At 37.2% G+C, this 26,986-nt stretch overlaps 1 protein-coding gene across 4 annotated transcripts; it reads right to left on the reverse strand.

The window, feature by feature from the left end:
- On the reverse strand, positions 1 to 26,986 carry LGALS8 (galectin 8). 4 transcript variants are annotated; one of them, XM_069064495.1, is made up of 10 exons: positions 26,822 to 26,986; positions 24,509 to 24,599; positions 18,615 to 18,703; positions 14,373 to 14,583; positions 8,508 to 8,627; positions 7,243 to 7,299; positions 6,318 to 6,344; positions 5,236 to 5,324; positions 3,666 to 3,834; positions 1 to 2,917 (listed from the first exon to the last, which is right to left on the reverse strand). In XM_069064495.1, the coding sequence occupies exons 2-10, from the start codon at positions 24,548 to 24,550 to the stop codon at positions 2,768 to 2,770; spliced, it is 954 nt and encodes a 317-aa protein (XP_068920596.1). In that variant the 5' UTR covers positions 24,551 to 24,599; positions 26,822 to 26,986; the 3' UTR covers positions 1 to 2,767. The 4 variants fall into 4 exon arrangements, with proteins under 4 accessions (XP_068920596.1, XP_068920595.1, XP_068920598.1 ...); XM_069064494.1 differs by having other exon boundaries at positions 6,318 to 6,347; XM_069064497.1 differs by lacking the exon at positions 7,243 to 7,299.

Consider the following 26,986-nt stretch of genomic DNA (forward strand, 5'->3'; position numbering starts at 1 on the left):
TCACATCCCCCCAAAAGGCATTTTATTTTAAAATCTATTTAAGCATTGTACATTATACTGGAATCAGATAATACCTATTTGTTATTTTAGAATTTTATAGTCAACTTTCAGTTATCTGTGCTAGTAGGAGGGAATGGTGGCATATGTAACAACAACCATAATATATAAACAATGGTCAACAATTTCTTCCATTTGGCTGTGGAATTTTTTTTTCAGCATTCTGGACCTGCAATCTTATTTTATTGAGGTGAATGAATGTGTGTTGAGCACACAATTAAAGAAGTGACTAAGAAACACAAGGTCCATGAGGAAGCCATGCTGGGACTACAGATTTGCCAGAGATTTCCAAAGACAGATGATCAAGAATTGCCTGTACAAGAGAGAAAATCAATTTCAGGGGTTTTCTAGGACTCTGATATTCTGATATGACCTAGAAGTGATAAACATTATACAAATTAAACACGCTAACCATGGCAATATTTTCTTTCAAGAAGCTACCTGAAGAATTCTATGGAATATAGAAATGTTATAAAAAATCTAATGTACCCCTAGCATTAAAGGACTTAAAGTTTGCATTTCATTAAATCATTGTTAGCTACAATCTTTTAACAAAGGAAATGAAAGGTTCATTTTCAATCTCCAGCTACAGCTCGCTACTCATAGACTTTTTAAGATCATTAATTGATATATATATATATGTATATATGTGTGTGTTCATACATATAAGTATATATGTATATAAACAATTTTCCTAAAGGAATTATTGAGGATTTATAATGTACACTATGAAAAAAGATTCAGTCTTCATAACCTCTGAACTGAGAATTATCTAGTTGCTCCATATACATGATCTTTGCTACTGACATTCAATATAACTAGATTTCTTGTATTATTACTACCAGCCAATTGTTTCTATAGAACCTTAGCCTTTCCTTAGTGAGGGGAAAGGTTGAGGGGAAAATTGAGCTTTTGCTACTTTGCCCAGAAAGGTCAACAGGAAGACCTGAAAACCCTTGTAAAGTGCTATTTTGATGGTATCTCTGCACCAGAGCATTTCATCAAATAAAAATTAATACTGATGAAATAATTTATGGCTAGATTGAAGAAAGGGGGAGGGAGGGGGAAAGATCCCAAACATTTGGACTAGCTGTTTTGGCCTTAAGTATTTCAAAAATGTAAATGTCAAATACTCTCTTAAAATATGAATATAGATCTGCTCTCACATTATATTATTATAAAAGTCTTACCATAATGAAAAAATTTCCAAGACCCAGTAGATGGTCCATTCCAGCAATATTTAATAGAACAAAATGATCTGGGCACCCCCTTGAAATGTGCTACATAATTTGACTTATAGTGAGTTGGTTACACTGAATTTCCGCCAGCTAGCCAGCTTTGAAGGATAGTACTGAAGATAGAAATGTAAAGCATCTTGACTTAGTAATATAGGTTTCATTTTAATCATATTGAGTAGAATAATGTTTAGATCTCAGTTACTATTGATATGAGGGGGTAAGATTTTGAGTGGTGAAAAGCTCATGTTAACAAGCCCATCATTTCTACCCCACTGTCTTTTCTCAAAATTTAGTACTGCATTTTCTGATAGTATCTACTCTGTCAGCATTCAAGATGGCATGTATGCTTAAGACATAGGACATCTGATCTTGATGGTACATGGTACCCTCATTTCACCACACCAAAAACTATTAAAAACAAAATTCACATAGACATGCTTTTTTACAATGGAATCATCATAAGTTCCTGGGTGTGTACTCTAAGTTATTTTTAGCACAAGTCCACAGGGACTTATAATGAAAGTGAATGAAAGATCATTCACATCTTTGAAGTGCAAATCTTTCAGAAACTGGCATTTGCTCATACACAAATAACCACCCTGAGTCTATTTCTTTTTTTCTGTACTATGTAGACAAAACTGCAATCCAGATTTAAGAGCAATTGGGTTTTCTTTTTTTTTTAACTTTGGCTCATTTACTGTGATTAACAGTTAAAAGTACTATAGCTAGGTCCTGATTAGTCTGAATAATGAATCCCCAAACATGGTCTCATATATTTGAATTCATACTTTTCAAAGTTATAACTATGTAAAATATAGTCATCAGTTCTAGTCCAATGAATATATGCAATGAGAATTCAAAAAAATTGACCACTCCAGGAGATTCATTATTCATACTTGTCTATGTAATGGATGAATTGTTTAAGGCTATTGTACAATCTAAATGGGTATTATGACAAAGGAATTAGCTACAAGTCATGCTTTTTTCTTTTTTTTGGTATAGTTAGCTGTTAAGTGTATTCTATATGCATCATGAAACACCAGAACTACAGCATTATTAGCAACTTTTACAACATAACCTATACATTTAGTTCAGCTCAGACTGGGTTTTGGATTCTGTTAGAATAGAATTTAGCCATCCTTTTTTTAAACTTTGATTGCACCAATACAGTTAAACAATGCCCAAGGAAAAAGGAAAAAAGGGGGGGAGGAGGTGGGCAAGTGGGAAAAAGGAAGGGGAAAGAGGAACCAGTAGTGTCTAGAATGCCCCTTGTGCCCCAGATTTCTTCTCCCTGTTCCAGTCTAAGCTGTACTTTAGTGATAACTCTTGAAGATACTCTTTTCAGTTTTTATATTATGAAAGGTAACTTGACAAAATAAGGAAAATAGACAACAGAGAAGAATTCTACATCTACAATGTTAAAAGGCCCCTCCTACATAAACCATGTTTTGATTCTCTTCTTGTGGTTCCAACTACCAGCTCCTTATATCTAATAAATCAATATCTCCATCGATCATCAGTGTGTCGATCTTGTCAAGCTCCTTAAATCTATATTTGTATTCCAAGATATGGACTCCATTTATGGCAACTTTGTATTCGTTAGTAGCGCAGAAAATGATCATCTGGAACATAAAAAAGAGGAAATAGAATAATAATAATAATAACTTTAAGAATAATAACAATAATTACTTAAGCAGAGTCAAGAGTTAAAATCTGTGTCTTCCAGGATATCATCCATGATAAACCCAGCTGCTTCTATTTCCTTATTCTATTGCATGCAGTTGAATTAAACTTCACAGCATACATTGGTGCCAATTTATATAATTTTGCTGCTGTATGTAATTTATAGATATATATTCTATTCAATTTATTTTTGATGAATTGTAAACATCTAGAGGGAAAGGACTACTAATTCAAACTATACAAGTCCTTAAGCATAATCTCATATGTTGCCAAATGGTATGTACTAATAACAACTTTTGTATCTTTCTGTTTGTAAATTCAATACCATCGTGGCTTTTCCAATTCTTGACAACATTTGTGCATTTAAAATCACAATTCACTAGTATAGTGCTGCCTAGGTAATTTGTGACAGCTACTTTCTTTTTTTTTTTTTTTGCTTTTTGGAGGGCAATCAGGGTTAAGTGACTTGCCCAAGGTCACACAGCTAGTGACAGCTACTTTCGAGGACAAAAATTTTGATGTAGCTGAATAAATTCTAATAGGTCAGTCAACTGGCTTTGTATACTAAGAGCACTGAAAACAGATTCCCCCTTATACCTACTTAATTGAGCCCCCAAACATCAATTTAAATGGAGGCTGTTGTGAACAATTCCTTTATTCTGCATTCCATTCACACGATTGTCTTACCTCAAAATACATCCCTGGGCTGAATGGAAAGTGTGTAATACTTCTTTCTTCTTCTCCCCAGCTCTCGCAGAGAAAAGAATTTCTTACAAATGTTTTAGCATTTAGCCGAGGGTTCAAATGCAGTGCTCTGTCCTTTGTACTAGATGCTACCAGGTCAACACTAAAGCTTCTAAAAACATATACACATACACACACATACACACACACAAACACACACACACAAAGCCAAAGTTAATAATTAGTGGAAGGTATACACCAGATTTTTTAAAATTTAAAAATTTTATTTTTTAATTTTAAAAAAAGTTTTTATTTTTAGTTCCAAATTCTCTCCTTCACTCCCCACTTCCTCCCCTACCCACTGAGAAGGCAAGAAATACAGTGCTCCATTCTATATAGGAAGCCATGTAAAACACATTTCTACATTATATGCTATATAAAACATATAATAATAAAGCAGTGTTGATGCAAGGGGCCTTGATGTAGGATGGAGCTAGTCTTAACACTGTGTTCTACAGAAGCCTCTAAGTAACTGAATTCCAAACTAAATTCTTCCTTCTATGTAGAACCTAACCTCTTAATCTCTGTTGATGGCACTAGCAACCTCCCAGTTTCCTGCACTCATGACTTAGAATCATCTTTGATTCTTCAATCTCTCTCACCTCTCTACAGTCAGACAACTGCTAAATCCTATAGATTCTACTCTGACAATTTCTCTCACATCCAGCCTCTCCTCTGCATTCCTATCTCAGCCCCCCTAATTTCTTTTTCAAACATGAACTAATATAATGACCTCCTACCTATTTTGTTTTTGGAGGCAATCAGGGTTAAGTGACTTGCCCACGGTCACATGTCTAGTAAGTGTCTCAAATTGGATTTGAACTCAGGTTCTCTGACTCCAGAGTCAGTGTTCTATTCCAGCCATCTAGCTGCCCTTTCTTCCTACCTGTTCTTGAAAGGTGACTTGTCCAAAGTCACAAAGACTAGTTAGTAGCTGAGTCAGATTAGAACCTAAATCTCTGATTCCTTGTCTAGTGTCCATTTCATGCTCTCTAGGCTAGGATCCCAGTTCTAGTTCCTGGCTTTGCCATTGACCAACTGGGTGACCATGGATAAATTACTGAATTTCTTTGAGCTTCAGTCCCTCCATGTAAAATGGAGATAGTATCTACTATCACTAAATATAGTGCCTGCAATGTGGGTGTTCCAACAAGTTCTGTCCTTGGTCCTCTTCTTTCCCCTCTCTATACAATTTCATTCATACCTATACCCTCCATAAAGATGATTCCCAAATCTCCTCCTCTAACCCTGACATCTCTTCTGAGTACTGGACCCAGACAAGGGTTAATAAACATTTGTTGGTATACACACAATGCCGGGAAAGCATGACCATATAGTATGAGTTGACATGGATGAGTAGTAATTTCTCCCCACTCAGAGGAGTATTGTTGGGGAAATAGATATATTGATGGGATCACAAATCCAGTGTACTACTGTGCTTTAAACTGTTACCTGAGATGTACAAAGGCAAAAAGTTATAATATTTTAGGAGTGATGGTTTAGTGTTACCCACCCCTTTGGATTTTTCTTCACTTCCCCTCTGATGACAATGGTTCGACCGCGGCTTAGTGCAGAGCTCAATCTTGCAACATAAGGAAGTGTCTGAAAAAAAGAACTATCTTCAGCAGATCTGCATGAGCTAGAGAAGGCAAAATAAACCAGTCATGTGGCTGAATTTGGGGGGCGCTAGCTGTGCCCCCAGATTACCAGCTCCATGACATGAAACTGACACAAACTGAATTGTTTATACTGGTTATCTTAATTCAGGATTCTGTAAGTTATGTGACCCTCGGCAAGTCACTTAACCCGGATTGCTTCAGTTCTTCCTCTATAAAAATGAATTGCAGAAGGAAATGGCAAAGCACTCAAATAACTGCCAAGAAAAACCCACATTGGGTTACAAGAAGAGTCAGAGATGACTGAAACAACTGAACAACAACATTAGGAAATGTGCATGACTTCTGTCAATGCTAATTACTTCCCTGTCTATTTTTTAAAAACTTGATGTAAAGATAGCTTTGAAGTTGATATGCCGCAAATGAATGGAGAAATGGATGCATTCAGCTTCTGCTGCAGTAAGAGATTTGTATGATTTATTATAAAGAATATAGGATTTGTTTTTTGACCTTCATCCCATTGAATCAGGATTGCTAGATAGAATTTCAGTGGCAGGGAGTTAAACAAATGTATGATAAATAAGCAAGTATTGTTCATTGACTTTCAATCATGGAACTTTTTTTTTTTTTGCTTTTGGAGGGCAATTGGGGTTAAGTAACTTGCCTAAGGTTACGCAGCTAGTTTTTTGTGTGTGGGTGCTAAGTGTCTGAGGCCAGAACCGAACTCAGGTCCTCCTGACTCCAGGGCTGGCACTTTACTCACTGCGCCACCTAGCTTCCCCCACAACCATGGAACTTTCATGGTGAATATAGTTCTTTGTGCTGCTGCTGCTACTCTTAGCATCCATTATCTCTTTAGGCTTCATGGAGAAAGTTGTGGAGTAAAATAGGGTTCAATGAATTTGCCTACTGCATTACTGATTTCTAATCCACTGTATAAATAATTTTGCCACTCATGTAGAAATAAAAAAATACTTACAAACTGTGACACCTCAGATGTTTGCATCTGCTAGAAGAGAAAGAAATAACATGAATAAGGACAATCAAGAAGGATTATATTTTATAATCTGAGTAAAATCTGATCCTGTAATTGTTTTTACCAACATGTAACTGGAGAGGGCTGAGAACTCTTTAATCCTAATGTCACATGTTTTGTGCTCCAAGTTCTATAACTGGCATGTGATATGAATTTAAGATTCGTTCAGAATATAAAAAATTAGTCATTTAAAATGATAATTCAGTATGTCAGGAAACGGCTTTTCTTGGTCTCTTATGCGTCATCATGATATAATTTTTTCTCACCAAATTATATGTGAGCTTTACACATTTCTGTCCTTGGAATATCATAAGCACTTAATATTTTAAAATTTCTACCTACCCAGAGAGTGCTCAGAATCACTAGGTTCACGAGGTGCTGAAGTCAACAAGACCCTCACCTTGGGCACATAATAACCCCAAGATGTTTATGCTCAAACTGTCTCCATCTGTTCAGGTTTATTAAATCTCTTTAGGGATGCTATAGATTGTAAATAAGATAATGTCTGTAGAAGTGCTAACCCTAACCCAACCTGAAAGAGCTGGATAAATGTCACCTATTATTATTATTGTAGTTGTTAATCTAATAACTTCATCTGGCCAGTGTTCTAACTTTAAGTAGCTGATGTAGCAGTTTCCTAATAGCAGAGAAAGAGCTATTTTTTCATATGAGATGATCCTTTCATCACTAGCCTAAGCTTCTGCCTGAACCTGGAATTCTAGAAATACAAAGTGTTTCTCTTCATTTTCACGTATTCGCTTCTTGTGGTCTCATATCTGAGATACAATTAGAAAAATAGACACCCTGCATCTTATTTACAAAGTGACCCAAAGAACCTTGATCACCATGGTGATTTTTTCCTACTTACATTTTCTGAATTCGTCTTCAGTATTCCCAAAGAAGTTGCTTGGTTTCCTTGTAAATACTGAAGAACAGATTAAGAATTAAAATTTTCTGACACTTCAAAATGTTCTTTCTTAATTTGATCTATTTAAGGAATTACATACTCTTAAAGTATAAATAGAATTCTTTAGTTGGTGTCAAACAGTGATTTTTTTTCCTCCCAGAAAAATAAAAGAGGACAAGAGATATCCATTTATCTGTACTTTAATGTAACTTCAAGTGAGACACTTTAAAGTATTTTGTACTTTCTCCATCTATGAAACCAAAAGGGAAGTGGAAAAAAAAAGGTCTTGGGTTTGGTCCTATTGATGACATTCTCTCTGGAATCCATTCCTCACCTTTGGGATAAAGAACTTTTCCAGAAACTATGCATTTCTCTTGCAATGGTAAGTACCATAGTGACGAAGTTAAAAATAGAAGGCCAAATTCATATGGCCCTAAATTGGCTAACTGAATTCAACAAACATTTATTAACTGCCTGCTGTATACAAAGCACTGTGCTAAGTGCTGAAGCTACAAAGATGAAAAATTACACAGTACCTTCCCTAAAAGAGCTTCCAATCTGGTTGGGGGTAGGAGGAGAAGAGGTATACAACATATACAAAAATAAGTATAACAAAAGAGTGTGATAAAGGCAAAGGATATTCAGACAGAGCAACATATGAAAAATCTGAGGAAGGACAGATTATTTAGCTAGTAGTATCAGGGATGTGCAAGTATAAATCCCTGAGCTCAACTCAAAAAACAAAAAATTTCAGGTCTGAGATAGTACACATTATAAAGGCCCAAATAAAACCCGGTTTATTATTGTCCTCTGGGAATCTAAAGGCATTATTAACTCCCCAGAAGGTGACCAATATATTCATGGGGATATTTCCTGACCAGCACTAGGCCTATCTCACTACATGAAGTAGTGAGTACTTTTTGTGTCATGGACGCCTTTGACAGTGGTGAGCCTATGGACCCCTTCTCAGAATAATGTTTTTAAATGCATGAAATAAAATACAGTGGATTACCAAGAAAATAAATTATGTATACTGAAGTGTAGTTATCTTCTCTTCATCTATCTACCCACTCATCTATCTACCTTAAAAAAAAAACTACTCCAAAATCTAGATTCATGGACCCTTGTTGAAAGACTCCTGCACTATAAGATCCTGGATTCTAAAGGTAAACAGTACTTCTAGAAAAGCATTTCCAAAAGAACATGAAGCTACCAGAGGTACTTACCAAATTACTGTGAAACCCAATTGATTCAATCTGTACTTTGCCATAAATTCCCAGGGTATCTATTTTCTCTGGTTCAATTCTGTGTTTGTAGAGCAATAGATGCTTTCCATTCACAGCCACCTATGAAGAGAGCAGAAAACCAGGAATATACTGCAATCTAAAAGCTTTAAATTTTAATTTATTAATTTAAAATCTCAAAGTTCTGGGTAACTAATTTAGTATTCCAGTTTTAATCTCTAGTCTTGGAATTAATTTCATCATGACAATATAACTACAGCTGAATGGGATTTTATAGGTTATCTAGTACAATCTCATTATTTTACAGATGAGGCCCTGAGATGTTAGGTGATATCAGCTCAAAATAAATGGCAGAGTCAGGATTTGAGCTCAATTCCAGTGACACCACGTCCCACAATCCAAGTTGAATAGTCTTTCCACTATACCACGTTGTCTCTCAATTCTGTCTTTGATCTCACAGTATGTTGGGCCATACATAATATGACTGAAAATCATATTTCCTCTAAACTTTGCCTACATTATCAGTCAACTAGCTCACATTTATTAAGCTTTTACTATGTGGTAGGCATTGTGCTAGGATTTCCCTTTGGGGAAGATATATTCTTACTCCAAGAGACATGTAATGTTACTACAGATGGCAATTCATCCTGTGTGATTCTTGTTCATGTCCTCCTGTAAATCATCCAGAGACGGTCTATCCAATGTGTGACTGGTCTCCTTTTACTTCTGAATTTTAGTACCAATGTAGCACACAAGACTGGCCATCCATTATTTCTCACCCTCACTTCATTACTAACACACTTCCCTTTTTAGTTACATATCTTTATAATGATAGATTTTATGTTACCTTTATATAAAAGGTATACATCCTCCATTGGTAATATAACATGCTATAGTGTCTCTCCATTTCCCTTTGGGTGGTCTGCCATTTTTATTTTTCAAAGACTGTGGTATCCTATGATTTGCAGCTATATAGCACCACTAGCAGAATGTTAGTGTTCAAAAACTGCTTTTTGGTTTCAAAGAGAAGCAATTTCCCACATATCGTCCCATGATTTCACTCAATTCTGGGATCATTTTGTTCACTATTTATCAGCTATCTTAGAACAGGTCTATAGGATATCCATCCAAGTAGAAGTTGGAGTATAGACAATAACCATTCATTTGTTCAGTTTTTATCTGCACAGATATTCATTCTGAACTCTTGAGTGATTATGAATCTCATTTAGAATAGTCTACAACATTTCAACGTTTCAAAATCAAAATAATGTTATCGGCAAACAGGAACATTTGGAGGACTTCACTACAGAGGAAATCCCTCTTTAACTTGACCTTTACTCTGAATATCCCTCCATAACACTGGTAAACATCTTTGGAGGGCACATTTCTTCCTGTTTTATGCCTTACTTGATAATAATCAGGTCATTGAACAAAGTCATTTTCATTGTTGTGTTTTTCAGATAATCTTGTCTGATGTTAACATAAGGCTTTTAGGTGTCATTATGCTTTAGCAAACCAAATACTTTTTTTAAAGTCAACACACAATAAGCACATTTCTTTCAACTACATAACTGTAAAGACATGACCTGATGGAGAATGTAATTTGTTAAAGTTTTCCTATTTCCTTTTTATGCCTTCATAAAAGATAATCTTCATAGCTGTGTAGATTATTTTCACAGGTCCTATAAAATGATGTTTCTTGTTCCTTCAGAAACATAGCAAAAAACAATTCTCCTAACCCTTTCATTCACCTCTCCAAGGAAAATCTGTGGGCCATCCTTCCATTTAGCTGTGTATCTTCTATTTTCATTTGTAATAAGAATGTTAATATTGACATGATTCAGCTCCTCACCTGGCACATCAATTTAACTGTCATTGGGTATGGCTCTCATATTTAGGGTGCTGACAGTGTGGGTGGATGGTTTAAAAGCTTTGTGATTCTCAGATCCTCTATCTTCTTCCCACCCCTTTGCTGCCATCCCTGCCAGAAGCAAAAAAAAAAAAGCCATAAAGAAGTGAGGGCCATTTTGTGTTTTTCTTCATTTAATGGGCTACCATGTCTAAAGGATTCATCCTCACATAGTACCATCCTACTGGTAATTAGCTATACCAAACTTTGGGGGTCCTCAGACTATAGACACAGTCTGTCACTGGAACAGTACACAGAGCTCTAATGGCATGGGCAAATTGTGTACCTTATATATAGTACTGCTCAGGGGCACTTCCATGACATGATAAGAACAGGGCTTTTGTGAAGGCTCTACTATAATGATATTAAAGTGATATTATAATCAAGAGAGATAACCTATGTATAGCATTTGGCAAACATTAAGTACTATTTAAAGGCTCTTCTCTCTATGCCCTTCTCCTCCTCCTTCTTTATGTCCAAAAAGGCTTAGTACAATTTCTAATCTATTAAAGCTATTAAAACTTAAAATTATATCATGATTTGGGGGACACATCATATTACAAATGTGATCATTTTGGTATCCCAATAACTAACTCCCTTTGCATAGAATAAGAGACATATAAAATGGATGAAATTGTAATAGAATGCTATAGCAAATACTTTCATAGAGTGTTCAGTGTAATAATATAAGACACCATAAGCATAATTTTATCTGCTGCCAACAGAATACTGTTTGGAGGAGTTAAGTCTAATCAATGACTTTGCAAATGTTTTGCCCTTCATGCACAGCGATAATGGATTTCAAGTTCAATGTGAGTCTGCAGTAAGATACAACAGCCAAAAAACAAAACCAAACCAAACCTAATGCAATCTTGGGCTACATTAGCAAGGGCATGATGTCTCACCCTGTTATATATATTTTGCCTTGGACAGACCACAAATTGTGTATTCAGCTTTAGGCATCACATTTGAGGCAAAACGTTGACAAACTGGAATGAGTCCTGAGGAAGACCAGGATGGTGAGAGAACCTTTAGTACATTCTACTTCTGGCTCACTTGAAGGAAGTGTCAATATTTAGCCTGAATGACCAAACAAAAGAGATCGCAGCTGTATCTTCAAAAGGGATTGATCTACTTGAAGGGCGTTCATGTAAAACAGAGATCCAACTGTTCTGTTTGGCCCTAGAGGGCAGAGCTAGAAGCAAAGGGTAGAGCTTGAAAAGAAGGAGGAGGATTCAGGTTCGATGAAAGGAAAAAACTGAACCTAAAAGTAGTAATGGAGTGTGTTGAATAGGCTCTCCAGATTAATAAAATCTAGTTAATCCCTGGCTGTCTAAGATTAAGACTACCACCTCTGGCTGTGCAACGGAAATTAATTCACATTCATGGGGATGAAGTCTGCCAACCTTACCAACACAACGTTCTATGACACTAAGTTAAGTCATTGGTTATATCTGCATGGTCTATTGCAGCCATGCATTAGTATTATAAAGATATGGCTCATTTTGTACAAGACGTATAATATGAAATGCCTCTCAAGAACAGATTTTCCTTCTGTGTGTAAGCTGTAAATTATCTAGGTCATAACTTGGCAGGTATCATCTGGACTGCATTGGAGACCATGGATGGAAGCCATGGATGGCTGGGCAACACTTTACTCTTGCTGGTTTTTAACCTATTTAGAAGTGAATATTTTGGGGTAATACTGGAAATTAATTCACTTTACCTCTCTATGTATTAGTTTCCATCACTTTAAAATGAGGAGATTAACCCAGACAATGTCTAAGGTCCCTTCCAGACCTAATGTTTTATAAACTTATGTTGCCCAAGATGATAAAGTCCCAGAAAAAAAGGAGCTCTTATCCTTCTATGAAAATGCCTAGCACACTATTATAGACTCTCCATAATTAAACAACACCTAAAAGAAATCAGGTACAGACCCAGGTAAGAAAAGCCAAGAGAACAACATACACAATAACTATGACAATATAAAGGAAGACAACTGTAAAATACTTAAGAACTTGGATCAGTGTACTAAGCAGTCTTGACTCCAGAGGACTGAAGATGGAATATAACTTCCTCCTCCCACAGAGAAGTGGTGGACTAAGTGGGAATGAGGCCTATAGTATTAGACATAATCAAGGTACTAATTTGTTTTCTTATTCTTTGCCATCATATTGAGAGGGCTGTGGTAATGGGGAAATGTTAGTAATAAAAAAATAATGTACAATGGGATAAGCTTTTTGGCTAATTTAAGGAAAAGTTTCTAAGTTTTTCCAATGAAAGAATTTAGAGGAGGTGAATCGTTATGAGTAAACAGTTAAACAAAATGGAAAAGAATGAAAGTCAAAGTTAGAAGCATATTTAGCAATTAGGGATGAGCCCTTTTGCAAGAGGCTACTGAAGAGATTCAGAATTTAATGTCCAGAATGTAATAAAATTATTCTATTTCCCTGCCTCCTACCTCCATCCTCAGCTCTGAAATATATAATGCTTGACAAAATCACCTTTGCTGGGGCATAGTCAGTGGAAAATCAAAGGATCTACCTGAGAACAACCCTTTAGGGAATTTATATGAAAGCTAGCTTAGAACAGTGGATTCATTAAGTAAAAGACTGAACTTACTGAAAATCTTCCCAATGAATTTATGTAAAAAAACACTAGACTTCCCCAACTGATAAATGGTCAAAGGATATAAACAGGTAGTTTTCAGAGGAAAAAATTAAAGCTATCTACAACCATATGAAAAAATGCTCTAAAACACTATAGATTAGAGAGAAGCAAATAAAAAAAAAACTCCAAGGTACCACATCACACCTATCAGATTGGCTAACATGACAAAATAGGAAAATGATAAATACTGGAGAAGATGTGGGAAAGTTGGAACACTAATTCATTGTTGGCGGAGCTCTCAGCTGATCCAACCATTATGGAGAGCAATTTGGAACTATAACCAAAGGACTACAAAAATGTGCATACCCTTTGACCCAGCAATACCACTTCTAGGGCTATATCCCAAAGAGATCGTAAAAATGGGGAAAGGATCCACATGTACAAAAATATTTAGAGCAACTCTTTTCATTGTGGCCGAGAACTGGAAACTGAGGGGATGCCCATCAATTGGGAAATGGATGAACAAGTTGTGGTATATGAATGTAATGGAATACTATTGTGCTATAAGAAATGATGAACAGGTGGACTTCAGAAAAACCTGGAAAGACTTATATGAACTGAAGCTGAGTAAAGTGAGCAGAACCAAGAGAACACTGTACACAATAACAACCACAGTGTGCAATGACTAATTTTGATAGACTTAGCCCTTCTCAGCAATACAAGGACCTAAAACTATTCCAAAGGACTCGTGATGGAAAATGCCATCTACATCCAGAGAAAGAACTACGGAGTTGGAATGCAGAGTGAAGTAGACTAATTTTTTTTTGTTTTGTTTTTCTTTCTCATGGTTTCTCTCATTTGCTATCATCCTTCTATGCAAGATGACTAATGTGTAAATGTGTTTTATAGGAATGTATGTGTAGAGCCTATATTAGATTGCAAGTAGACTTGAGGAGGGAAGGAGGAGAAAATTTAAAACTTATGGAAGTGAATGTTGAAACTAAAAATAAATAAACTAATAAAAAAATCTCCAAATCTCCGAAACCAATCAACACATCTAAAAAAGGAATAAAAATACATGTAAAATGTTTTTTTTAAAAAAAGCACTAGATGGTGTCAAAAAATCTGAGTTCAAATCCAGCCTCTGACATTACTGGTGCCATAGGGAGCAAGTCCTCATACCCACCATAGTCTCCTTTTCCTAACCTGGAGAATGAGGACATTGGACTAGATCACCTTTAAGGGTGCCTCCAACTCTAAATCCAGGATGCTATGAAGATGCTCTATTGGGGAGTAAGTAAATAATTTCTTTCCCCCAAACTGACCTGGAACTTGTCCTTTAGTACCATAATTATGATCTCAAAAGGTTTTCCTTTTTCAAAAGGCATCTCATTGGTGATCTCTTCCCATCCCCATTTCTCTTTCGTCAGGGTGTTGCATACGATGTGGCCTGACTTTTTGAACCGTGGGTTAAAGTGGAAGGCTACATCGGCTCGGGGTTTCACGCTGCTGCCACATTGGAAATCCACCTGGAACCTATTTAGAGATGAGCATGTGAGACAGGCCTTTTGTCTTTTAGGAAGAGAAGATAGTTTCAAGCCTTGTACTTGGCTTCCTTAACCTCCCATCCCTGCCTACTACCCATTTCCACTCCAAACCAAAAAGCCATAACTCACCTAGAAACACTTCTGCAATCTAGGCTCATTGCACCAAGATTCTCAAATTTAGTGATAAATTCCCCAAACAGACCTGGCATCTTCACTGGCCGGTCCCCATCCCTGGAATTCTCTACCTCCTTCTCTCTGACTCCTGGCTTCCTTCAAGTCTCTGCTAAAATTCCATCTTCTGTAAGAACCCTTTCCAGATGTCCTTAATGCTAGTGCCTTGCTTCTGAGATTACCTCCAGCTTATTTTGCATGTTTTCTTTGTACATAGTTGTCTGCATGTCTTTTCCTCCATTAGACAGTGAGCTCCTTGAGGGCAGGGACTGTTGTTTCCTTTCTTTTGTATCTCAAGCAGTTAGCACAGTGCCTGGCTCATAGTAGGAGCTTAATAAATGCTTACCAAGGGGCAGTCAGGTGGCGCAGTAAGAGCACCGGCCCTGGCTTGGGAGACCCAGTATCTGTTCTGGTTTCAGATACTTGGCACACACACACACAAAATAATTGACCGTGTAACCTTGAGCAAGTTACTTAACCCCAATTGCTAAATGCTTACCAAGTTAACTTGACATATGTTCTGTATTATTTGCTGCAATATTTATAATATTTAATTAAATTTATTATCTACAATATTTAATTAAAATAACAATATTTAACCTATATCTTCAAGTGACATTTTATTTGAGAGATCAAGGGAATTATTTGGATCCCAATTTTGAATTGCCTTAAACTATTTAGCACTTCAGATCACTTATTTGTTTCTGAGATATTCTATCAGAAAGCAATTGTGATAGATATTTATAATAATTTTGAATTTTCTTTTTTTTTTAACCTTCCCCATTCCAGCTGAATTAGACTAGTATCACAATTTCCCAAGCTAGTACTACCATGTTCTACCTTCATGCATTTACATAGGCTTTTAGATCTGTCTGTGAAAAATGTACAGAAGGATATGCTGGAACCAAGGGTAATTTCTAAGAGCTAAGGGAGGAAAAGGCCTTTCTTTGGCCAGTCAATATAACCCTATGCTGATATAGCATGGGATGCCTCAGACACTGAAATTCTTCTCTTAGGCACACACTGAGTTTGCAATGGTGCAGGGCCTCCTGGTCTTTGGAAATCATAGAATGCTAAGATGATAGATACTGGGCATAATGGGAAAGAGTCAGAAATGGCTCTTGTGTAGCATCTAAAGTAATTGAGTCCCTCATGCCTGGAAGTGGTTTCTAGCTCTTTTCTGCCTTGTGAAGACATTCAAGGTCCAGATCAGACACTTCCTGTGCCCTGCACACATTAGGTGCTTAATAAATAAATAAATAAATGAATCCTCCTTGATGTCCCAGGGAGAGGGTATTCCCTCCCTCTGGGAATCTCTTTGTTCATTCTGTTTGACATTTTCTATGAACTCTATTAATTTTGAAGTCATATGATAATTAATTGTGAACCCATTTCCTCCTCTAAGCTAGTCCTGCACAACATATGGCTGTAGGCCTGTTCTAAGCATATATGAAGGAAAGGGTAGATTTTCTAATATGTAATACCACTTATCTACCGTCCTCTAACTGCAACTTTTTTTTTTGCTTTTTGGAGGGGGGAAGGTAGGGCAATTGGAGTTAAGTAACTTGTCCAAGGTCACGTGGCTAGTAAGGGTTAAGTGTCTGAGGCCAAATTTGAACTCAGGTCCTCCTGATTCCAAGGCCAGTGCTCTATTCACTGTGACAACTAACTGCAACTTTTAATATTTGTTTAACCTTGTAAGGGATATTCTGACTCTTGATGTTGAGACAAATCAAGTCAAGTAAAGTGAACATTTATATAAGTGCCTACTATGTGCCAGGCAAGAATTCTGCACATAAATTAAAAGAGAGAAACAATCCCAAAACATCATTTCATCTATAGCTTTCAACTTTCCCAAATCTTTTGTCAAAAGTGAAAGTGAAACTGTGAAAAAGGAAAAAAGAAAGGAAGAGACAAAATCATCTGCAAACAACATAATCATCCTAGAAAAAAAACAGCAATCAGAAAAATGAAAACAGCTTAAATAAATGTCTCCACATCAAATATTCATAGTCTCCAAACTATCTAGGATAAAAAGCTTCAAAACAGAGAGGCCTAGCAGAGGAGATCAAAGTTATAAGGGAACAGGAAACACTAGGCATGTTGTCATTCCTACTGTCTTTTCTACTGTCAGAGTTGTACAAAGAATACTTTCATTGAACCTACAGAGGTTGAGCTTACATCCTAATACTTTTATTTAACTCCAAAAAAGCAGCTATTTTATCCAACTATGCATTAAGTCTGGGCAGCTAGGTGATGCAGTCGATAAGAGTGCCAGGCCTGGAGTCAGGAAGACTCATCTTCCTGATGGATAAGTCAGGAAGTTACTAGCTGTGTGACCCTGGGCAAGTCACTTAACCTTGTTTGCCTGAGTTTCCTCATCTGTAAAATGAGTTGGAGAAGTAAATGGTGGACCACTCCAGTATCTTTACCCAAAAACCCCAAATGGGGTCACAAATAGTCGGACAGGGCTGAAACTGAACAAGAAGCAGTAAGTTCAGAGAAGATCAAATATGAGAGTAACAGCAGAATAACAACTTGTCCACTGTTTACATCTGAATCCTATTGAAAGATAAAGGATGACATGATGATGATAATGATGACCATAACAACCTACCAAATACTTAGCATAGTGGCTAGAATCACACAACAGAAAGTTGCTATCTTTCATTAATTGACAAAAGAAAAATTCCCATACTACAAACACAGAACTCAAAATCTCCTTGAGAACAGGCAAAGAGTAGTTAACATTTGCCCAAAATAATTACCTGGATATCACAGTGACTCATGAAAGTTTTTGGCAAATTGATCAGAAGTTAAGCAAATGCTGATCTGCAAGGTCTGGAGGAGGACGTGGGGGCTAGTATGATTTTTAAAAGACTGTCTATAAGAAATTTAATGAAAATTGTTCTGGTAGCTCATACAAAAATGCTAAGTTAAGATGCAAAAATCTAGAGAGATGCTTTTGAAGAAGAACCCTGTCTACTTTTTGGTAATAACATTAGTTTTCAAAATTGTTTTTTTCCTGGATGATGACATGGGGTGAGAAGATCTGGATTCAGTCCCACCTCCTTAGAATGCTTATGCAGACAACCTTGGACAAGTCAGTCTCTCTGAGTTTCAGTTTCCTCATCTATGAAATGGGGATAATACTTGTACCATCTACCTCACTGGGCTGTTGTGAGGAACAAATTGAGTAACAAATTATCATGAATTTAGGAAAGTTCATATAACATCGTAATTATTTTCTTCAACTCCAAAAACCAGCAAATTAAGTAACATCCTGCACAATGAACTTAATGTAAAACACCTGAGACATTCCTGAAAAAAAAAATGCCACACAAATACAGCTCATAGTCCTTTTTATCTGACTAATAATTCTGTATACCTCAGTTTCTAGTTTATTTAGTAAAATGGAGGAGAGAAAAAAAATCCAATAACTTCTCTGCTACTTAAGGCAAATCAGGCAAAGTTCTGCATTAGGTCACCCTCTCCTTTCTCCAGACTTGTATCCCTGCTGATCTCATCAACTCCTACCACTGTTACAGCACCCTAACTGGTCTGGCCGCCTTCAGTCTCACCCTTTTTCAGACCATCTTTTTACCAAGTTTCTAAAATAATATGTGAAAGTGTTTTTTAATTACAGAATGCTTATATAAATGTAAGCTGTTATTTATAAAATTAATTTCATGAGGGGAAAGAGCAAGAAATAACAGAATGGTCTTTCCTATTTATTTTTTTTCCTTTTGCTCCTAGTCACAAAAATTCAATTTCTTCCTTGTCTTTTCCCATCTAACATAAGCAAGGTTGAGGAATCTAACCGGGTTATACATCAGGAGGGAGGGTTACCTGTCTGCGTCATTGGGCACCTGACCTTTGATGACAACCAGCTTCCCAGGTCCCAGCTCTTCAGAAAGTGTACCGACATATGGAATCACCTAAGGAAGAAGGAAATAGAGTTTTCTCTCAATTCACTTATGTTAATATGAAAAGAAATCATTTTATTAAAGTGTTTAGCCAAAATTCTGTATGCTAAGTGGAAAACAATAGATTAAACCAGGGGTGGGGAACTGAAGTTTGGATTCAGTCAAAATTCTGCACTTGAGGACCTAGAGTGCCACATGTGGCCTTGAGGTCACAGGTTCCCCACCCCTAGACTAAACCAAGAGTATAGGTGATATCTAAGGTCTATTTCAGTTCTAAAAACTGTGCTTCTACCATTGGATACTGGTAGACAAAATTTTCAAAAATGTCCTGACCTCTCAAAGTGCTATACTTAGCCAACTAGCTGCCTCTCCATGTTTCTTTTTTTAAAAATAAATTAATTTATTTTTAGTTTTCAACATTCATTTCCACCCCATGTTTCTTTATCTTTCAGAATACCTTTCTTCTTTCAAGACTGATCTCAGTCTTGAATATGACCAGCCCCTGGTCACATCCACAGAAAGCAGAGAAATTTGAGGGATGGGCTTGAACCAAGATTCTCTCCTGTCCAAGATCATGGCCAAAGGCTGGTTATAGGGACCACCTCCTCCCTGTAGACTTTTCTGATTCCTGAACCTAAAAATGTTCTCCTACTCCTCAAACTTTATTAGAACACCATTTTGTCCCATCATTCTTTATCTTTGTAATATACTTATATTGTGTGTGTTTCCTACCCAAGTGGTTCTTATGAGGAGTGCCATTTTTTAATCTTTGTATCCTCAGAACCTAGCACAATGCCTTGTAAACAGCAGGGGCTTAATAAATGCCTGTTAAACAAAGGAAATACTCAGTAGCTGAAAGGGGAAGCAGGATCAAATAAAAGGACTTAAAAAAAAGATAGGGGAGATCTGTGTGCTTTTGGAGGCAAAATTAAAACAGAATGAGAATCTGATTGTGTGTGTTATGGTGGGGGGAGATACTCAGGAAACAGTATACCTCAGGAATAAAAAGTATTATGACTACAGCATAGGCTAAAGAGTTAGCTTTAGAGGGTTCTTTGCTACCTCAGCAAATAAACTCTTGGAGGTCAGTGACTATGTCACTACCTCAAAGGCCCCACCCATCCTTGTATAATATATCTTGTCGTTATTCAATGAACAGCTATAGCAATAAGGAATGTATGCCAAGACAGATGTAAAGCAACAAATTTATTATTGCCTTCTCTACCCTTTTCACTAAATCTTAACGGAGAGAAACATGAGCCTAATTCATTAGCACTGGAGCTCTTGGAATTCCCTTAAGATGGAAAAATGTGTAATGAATAAGGTGGGGGTGGGGGTCCAGAAGCCAGATACACAATTTACCTTTTGCTTTCTATGATTCTATGATGGCTACAATTCGCATTGTCTGTCTACTACAAGGGGTACAAGAGTAAAACTTTAAAACTCGACATGAAAATTAAAAGAGAAAAATTATTTTATCCACTATAGCACCTAGCTAAGCACAGTACAAACACTCATTATGTGCTGTCTAATGAGTTGTTTCTATGCACATGAAACAATACATTTATGAGAATAGGAGCCATAACTTTTCCAAGACAATATCATAAAACACCATAATCGATTATCTGACCTATCCATAACCTTGCTATGTCTTTCACACTACAGAAGGACACAACCAACTGCAAACCAGAGAGAGAAAGAACCTTAGTGAATTATGGGCATTCAATATTGTACTATCTAATAATAAATCAGATTCATGGCTTTTATTTTAGACATTCATTTCAAATTGCTCAGCCCCCTCATCTGCTGCAGAACAGGAAAATCTCCTATAGCTAAAGGGTAAAGAAAGAAGCAAAAGATCTAGATATATTTTCCATTTAATCCACATATTTTCTAGAGAGAAAGTGTTCATTAAAAAAAATAGAGTGATTATCTTTGGGGGGCAAAAGAAGGTCTTTTTGTTAAGGACATTTTCCAATTACTTCTACACTGGGCTTTTCTTTTGTTGCACTGAGTCATTGTGGCACAAAACTCAGGACACACCAGCCTTGAGTTGGAGTTATTGATTATGCCACAGTTCTAGAAGCAGCTGGGTCTCTCCAGGCTGCATCCACCATAATGAACATTCTACCTAATTTCATCCTTTATAGAGCTTTAAGGAACCTTTATGTAAACTATCACAGTTTGGTGGCATGAAACTCAAAGGTTACATTACAGTGACTTATAGGGACCATTAATTTCCTTTTCAATGGGATCATTCTTCTTCCTATACAAGGTAAATAAGATCACAGGATTTAAAGCTGGAAGAATGCAAGATATGGAGACAAGGCAGCATAGGCTACCGAGTGGTGAGCTTGAAGCCAAGAAGATCTAGGCCAGGGGCTCTTAACCTGTGGTCCTTGGATAGATTTCTTAACCTTGGGATCTATGAACTTGGATGGGGAAAAATTTTTTCATCTTTATTTCAATATAATTGGTTTCATTTGTATTGTTTTTATTCTTTGTTTATATTATTCTTTATATTTATAGTATTGTAATATTCTTTAAATAATTATATTTTATTTACTTATATTCCTATGTATTCTATTTTATGTTTTTAAAATAATTATTCTCAAAAGGAAAATAAGGAAAGGGAATAAGCATTTATATAGTTTGGACACTCTGTTCAGTACTTCATGAATATCTCTTTTGATGCTTACAACAACCCTGAGAGGTAGGTAGGTGTTGGTATTATCTCAACTTTACACTTGAGGAAACTGAGGCAAACAGAAGCTAAGTAACTTGCCTAGAGTCCAAATGGGTTTCACCAGACTACCCAATGGGTCCATAATACAAAAAAAAATGAAGAACTCTAACCTATGGCTTTTTCATTTTACAAATAGTAATAATAATAAAAATTAAAATTGCCTTCAGTTCAATTTTCGGGGGGCAGGTCCTGTGCCCCTGGTATCTCACACATGATTTCTTTTGTGGGAAATTCCCAGTGGGGCACTAATCAGCAAATGTTGTGACTTAAAAGATTAGTGCCTAAGATACAAATGTTTAGGCGATTTGTCCAGGGTTATAGAGCTTGCAGCTTAGACTTGTACTTTCCTGACTTCAAGCCTGACATTCTTTAGATTATGCTGCCTTGCCTCTATGCCTTTTATATTTTTTTTTCTTGAGACCTATGATTTTATTGCTATAGGGAATTCACAATGAGTAAACTTTCTGTCAGAAAAGATTGGGGGCGGGGAAGCTAGGTGGCACAGTGAATAGAATATTGGCCCTAGAGTCAGGAGGATCTGAGTTCAAATCCAACATCAGACACTTTACACACACACACACACACACACACACACAAAAACTAGCCATGAGACCCTAGGCAAATCACTTAACCCCGATTACCCTACCTTCCACTCTCCCCCCCAAAAAAGCAAAAAACAAAAAAAGATCTGCAATTGTTTCATAATTTAGCATCTTAGTAGAATTGTGTATAACACTCAGAGGTTAGGGAAGGAACCTGCCCAAATTTACCTGGCCAGTGTGTGTCTGAGGTGAGCCCAAGCCTGGCTCTTGCAGCATCCTCTCTCTCTCCTTGCATATAGTAGGTGCTTAATCAATGTTTGTTGAATGCATAAAATCTGATATTCAAATATGGTATCTTTTTTCTGTGAGGGGCAGAAGTTAGGGCTTTAACTTGGGAGTTCATTTTCCTTGCTCTGCAAGGGAACTCAATCATTTAGAATACTGAGTCGGGGAAACTCAATGGGGCAGGAAATAGAGTGATGGACCAGAAGTTGGGAAAACCTGAGTGAGTTTAAATCTTGCCTCAGGCACTTTCAAGAAATGTGACCTTGATCAAGTCACTTAATCCTCTAGCTGTGTGACCTTGAGCAAGTCACTGAATTCTCCATGGACATTCTCTACCATATCACTGAAATCTCTTCACTCAAGAAGGTCACACCACCCATGGACTACTTCTCATATTGAAAGTACCATCTGACCTGATGGCCTCTCCTTCTTAGTTCTCCTTAGAAACTCCATTATATGGAGGATGCCCAGGCCAACCATGTCTTCATTCTTCTCCAGAATATACTCCTGACTCTAGACTTTCTCTACCAAGCCCCTGTGCTAGGTACCCTCATTTACTCTCCCCACCTCCACCCCTCTGCAGCTTTCTTTTCTGGATTGTCTTCACTCATTAGAATGTAAACTCCTTGAGAACACAGGCTGTCTTTCTGAACATGTTTGTACTCCCAGCACTTAGCATGGTCCCTGGCATGTAGTAAGTGTTTGATGACTTTTGAATTAACTCTGCCTCAGTTTCCTCATCTGTAAAGTGGGGACAATAATAGCACCTACCTCCCAGACTTGTCATAAGGATAAAATATTTGATAATAATATTTATAAAGTACTTTGCAAATCTTAAAACACTATATAAATGCTAGCTATTATCATACAGTCCCTTCCTGTCTCTTTATGAATCACAAAATATTTGTATAAGTATACACTAAAACCTTGAGACTTGCAATTCCAAAATGCACGAAATTCATCCTGTATTTTCTTACTAATATCATAGTTATGAAGCTTCCCCCTTTTTATCTCCATGCTTATTGTTATCATTGGATTCCTTCTTATTCTATCTTCATTTGGAAATAGTAAGTAGCTCACTCTCATTTGTACACTGCTTTTTTTCCAGAAGCAGAAAAACCTGGTGCAAAAGGAGCACCTCTCACATTCAACAACTGAAAAGAAAAGACTTGTTGTTTTTATGAAATTTACAGATGAGGAAACTGAGGAGCATAATGACTTGACCAAAGTCACACTTGGAGTAAAGTAAAGGAGCGGGAATAAGATCTCAACTCATGCCCAGATCTAACCCTCATCCCCTTATCCAAGATTCCAGAACAAAGACCCTGAGGAATATGACTCTTCTCAGGCCCACAAAAACCTCTCGGTCTGAAAAACATGGCTCATTTCTCAGTACTCTCCTTGTTACATAAACTCAGAACCTTTGCTGTTGGACATTCTTTCTTTCCTTCCTTCCTTTCTTTTTTTTTCTTTCTCTCTCTGTCTATCTATCCATCTCTATCTACCTGTGTCTCTCTCTGTTTGTATATATCTATTTATTTCCATCCGTCTATCCTCCATCTCTGTCTCCACCTATCTCTATCTTTCGATCTACATATTTCTACTTATCTCTAACTTGACCTATCTCTCTCTCTCTCTCTCTATCTGTCTGCCTCTACATCTCCACCTATCTATCTGTCTATCTACCTACCTATCTACCTAAGATGCAGATTTAGGAGATAATTAAACATACTGTGGCTTGGGAAGGCCCTTTATTTATATATATCCTCTCTTCTCCCAAAACCTTCCATTTTATTGTGGTACAGTGATGAGACTGCTATATTTGGAGAGAGGTCCTGAACTCACATCTTGACTCAACCGCTCATTATATGTGTGGCCTTGCATAAGTCACTTAATTTCAATGGGCCCCAGTTCTCTCTTCTGTAAAATGAGGAGATCGGACTAGCCGATTTCTGATGCTCTAGAACTATGATCCTATGATTAGATCCCTCCCACCTCTAAGCTTATTAATCATACACTTCCACAAAGGAAGGATGAGAGGAGCTGATACCATTGTTAATTTTGCTCTTTACTAAATGTCTGATGAAAAACATGGGGAAGAAGTTATATCTCTCGGATAAGGTAAGATTTTTGGCATTAGATAATTCCTGATTTCATTCACATCTTCATAAAGAAACTAAACATAGCCATATTAAGCAGTACTCTCCCCATAAACAAAAAACTAATTTCATAAAAGTCAGTTACCGGATTGTGGACCACATTTTGTGGACTATTTGAGAGCATCATGTTTTCTTTCCAAATGGTTGTTGATCTGGGTCTCTCTTCTGTCACTGACCTATGGATTTAAATAAGTTTTATTTGAAACTATATCTGGTGAAAACTTGGGGAATTCCCCCAGCATAAAATGAAAATTTAAAAAACACAATGGAGATGAAAACATTCAATCAATCAATCAACAAGCATTTATCAAGCCCTTTCTTATATGCCAAAATCTATGCTAGACACAGAAGATATAAATACAAAGAAAGCAACAATCCCTACTCTCACAGAGCTTACATTCTAATGATTTAATTCACCACTTTCCTCCATCTATAACTATTTTTCATGCAAGATTCTTGTTCTTAATTATATCTATAGAACACTGCAATTTAGGCCTTAGAACAATTAAAGAATTGTTCCAAACCCTTACCTGGTTTATTTAGAAATGAAATTCCTCTAATTTAAGTGCTAGAAACTAGTACACACCGTAAAACACCGGGCTTAATAAACTCTCTTGAAAAACATTTAAATGTAATATCAAACAGCCCTTGATTACCTGGGACATTTACCAGAAGCAGTCACTGGGTAAGTGGAAAAAAAAAGTCAATCAGGTGAAGTTTTGGATTTTTGGTTGGCTTGTTTTTTCTCTCTCTTTACCAATATAAAAAAGTCCTTTGACAAGGGAAGTCCAAGGTCCTGATAAGATGCATGAGACCCAATCAGGGCTTTAAAGAGAAAAACACCCACTTGAACTTCATGCACAGCACTGTCTGCAGGAAAACCTTAATTACAGACCACCAGCAGAAGAGGAATAAACTAAAGCTCCCTCGAGTCTATTTTCAGAAACTCTGCTTTTTTTTTTCTGTTATATCTACACACACCAACCAAAATTATAGCTTAGTCTCTCTCAGCTGAAAACTGCAAATCTTCCTTTGCTCCATACCTCAACGTAACAGGCAAAAATCAAAACCAAAACCAAAACAGTTCCCTCCTCCTTCCCCACCAAATCCTTCCAGGAAGAATGCTTTGGAACTCTGCAAAATCCAGAAAGTTTTCAGGAGCAGAAGACAACTTATTCAACAAGATGTCAGTGAGCTGCATGTCCACATTCATAATTAAAAGAAATAGTTAAGCATGCAGTGACCTACTTAAAGGCACATTTCATTAACATTTCTTTTGGTGAAAGGCTTATTTTAAGTGGATCACCCAGGGAAGACCCAAACACAGCCATTACTCCCACCACATTTCTTCAAGAGAATGAGAGCCATAGCTAGGGTTTCTGGCAAATCAGGAGAGGGAAACTCTGTTTTACTGTGTGTTGCTTTTAATTTTTTATCATTATTATTTTTTTTTATTTTAACCACAAGATGACTCAGCAGCTAAGGTCATATGCTTTTGAAAAGCAGGGCAATTAACAGGCACCCTGGGGAGTTGCCATGAAATTAGCTGTAAGGGAGTATTGTTATATTCCTGCAATCGCTGGCTTTCCTACAGACGTTAGGAAGCAGTGGGGAAAAAACACGTATTAGAGTCGCCTCAAATCTTGCCTCTGGTGTCATTGCTTGTGTGACCCTGGGCAAGTCACCTAATTTCAGTTTTCTATCTGTATAAAAGGGGTGGGAGGGACTGGACTAAATGACTTATGAGGTCCCTTCTAGATCTGTAGTCCCTGCACCCCACATGGACTGGGGGCAATGAACACTGATCCCATAGAAGAACGAGGGAATGAAAGAACAGATGGTGGGGGGTCTGGGGAGAGGTTTTACATGTAATGATATTCCAATGCAAACCAAGTTAAGAAGGGTTTAGAGCAGCCTAATCAGATCTTTACTCTTAGAAGGCGATTCTTTCCCAACATCCCTCCACATACCCCTACTCTCTCTGCTGACAGTTTCTTTGCAAAAGGTAAAACCTCCTTCTTAAACAAACCCACTTTCTGATGCGTAGAGGGAGGTCGTGGAGTCGTGGAATTTCCAGCACATGCTGGAAATATTCCCTCCTGACATAGGCAAGAAGAAATTCGGGGAGAACTGCAGTCCATATTACCCACCTTCCCCCGTCGCGAACTAATTTGTTACCAGACTGGGCACGGGGAAAACTCTCCAGTCGTGGCAGCCAGACCCAAACAAATAAATCGTGAGTTGAGGTAACATCGTCTTTCTAATGCTTTTCATCATCCTACCTTGATGGTGTCAGAGGGCACTGTCCACAGATCTAGTCCTGTGCACTCCCCTACCTCTCCAAGAGCTACAGCACAGTCATTGCGGCTCGGGAAGATACATTTCTTTTCCTACTCACCCTGGGTAATCAGCCCTCCAGAAGATCCCAGCAGAAGTCCGTTTGGCCAGCAAGTTTGTAGTCTTTGGAAGGTGTAACTTAGTTGTGTGTGGGTGGTTAAGGAGAGCAAAAATGAGTCGGCTTCCAGTTCCTGGTTCACGAGTCCCTCCACACTGACGTCACCGC

The sequence above is a fragment of the Petaurus breviceps genome, unplaced genomic scaffold (genome assembly GCF_028583685.1).
Source record: "Petaurus breviceps papuanus isolate PSGF00001 unplaced genomic scaffold, PetGlider_PUasm1.0 90633, whole genome shotgun sequence".
NCBI classification, from domain to species: domain Eukaryota; kingdom Metazoa; phylum Chordata; class Mammalia; order Diprotodontia; family Petauridae; genus Petaurus; species Petaurus breviceps.

What these genes read in the sequence shown, in the direction of transcription:
- LGALS8 (XM_069064494.1), bottom strand. Translation starts at nt 24,550, where the DNA reads ATGATGCTCTCAAATAGTCCACAAAATGTGGTCCACAATCCG. An exon ending in AAAATGTGGTCCACAATCCG is followed by an intron (nt 18,704 to 24,508) that starts GTAACTGACTTT and finishes CTTCTTCCTTAG; the next exon opens with GTGATTCCATATGTCGGTAC. An exon ending in CATCTGAGGTGTCACAGTTT is followed by an intron (nt 5,325 to 6,317) that starts GTAAGTATTTTT and finishes TCTTTTTTTCAG; the next exon opens with ACACTTCCTTATGTTGCAAG.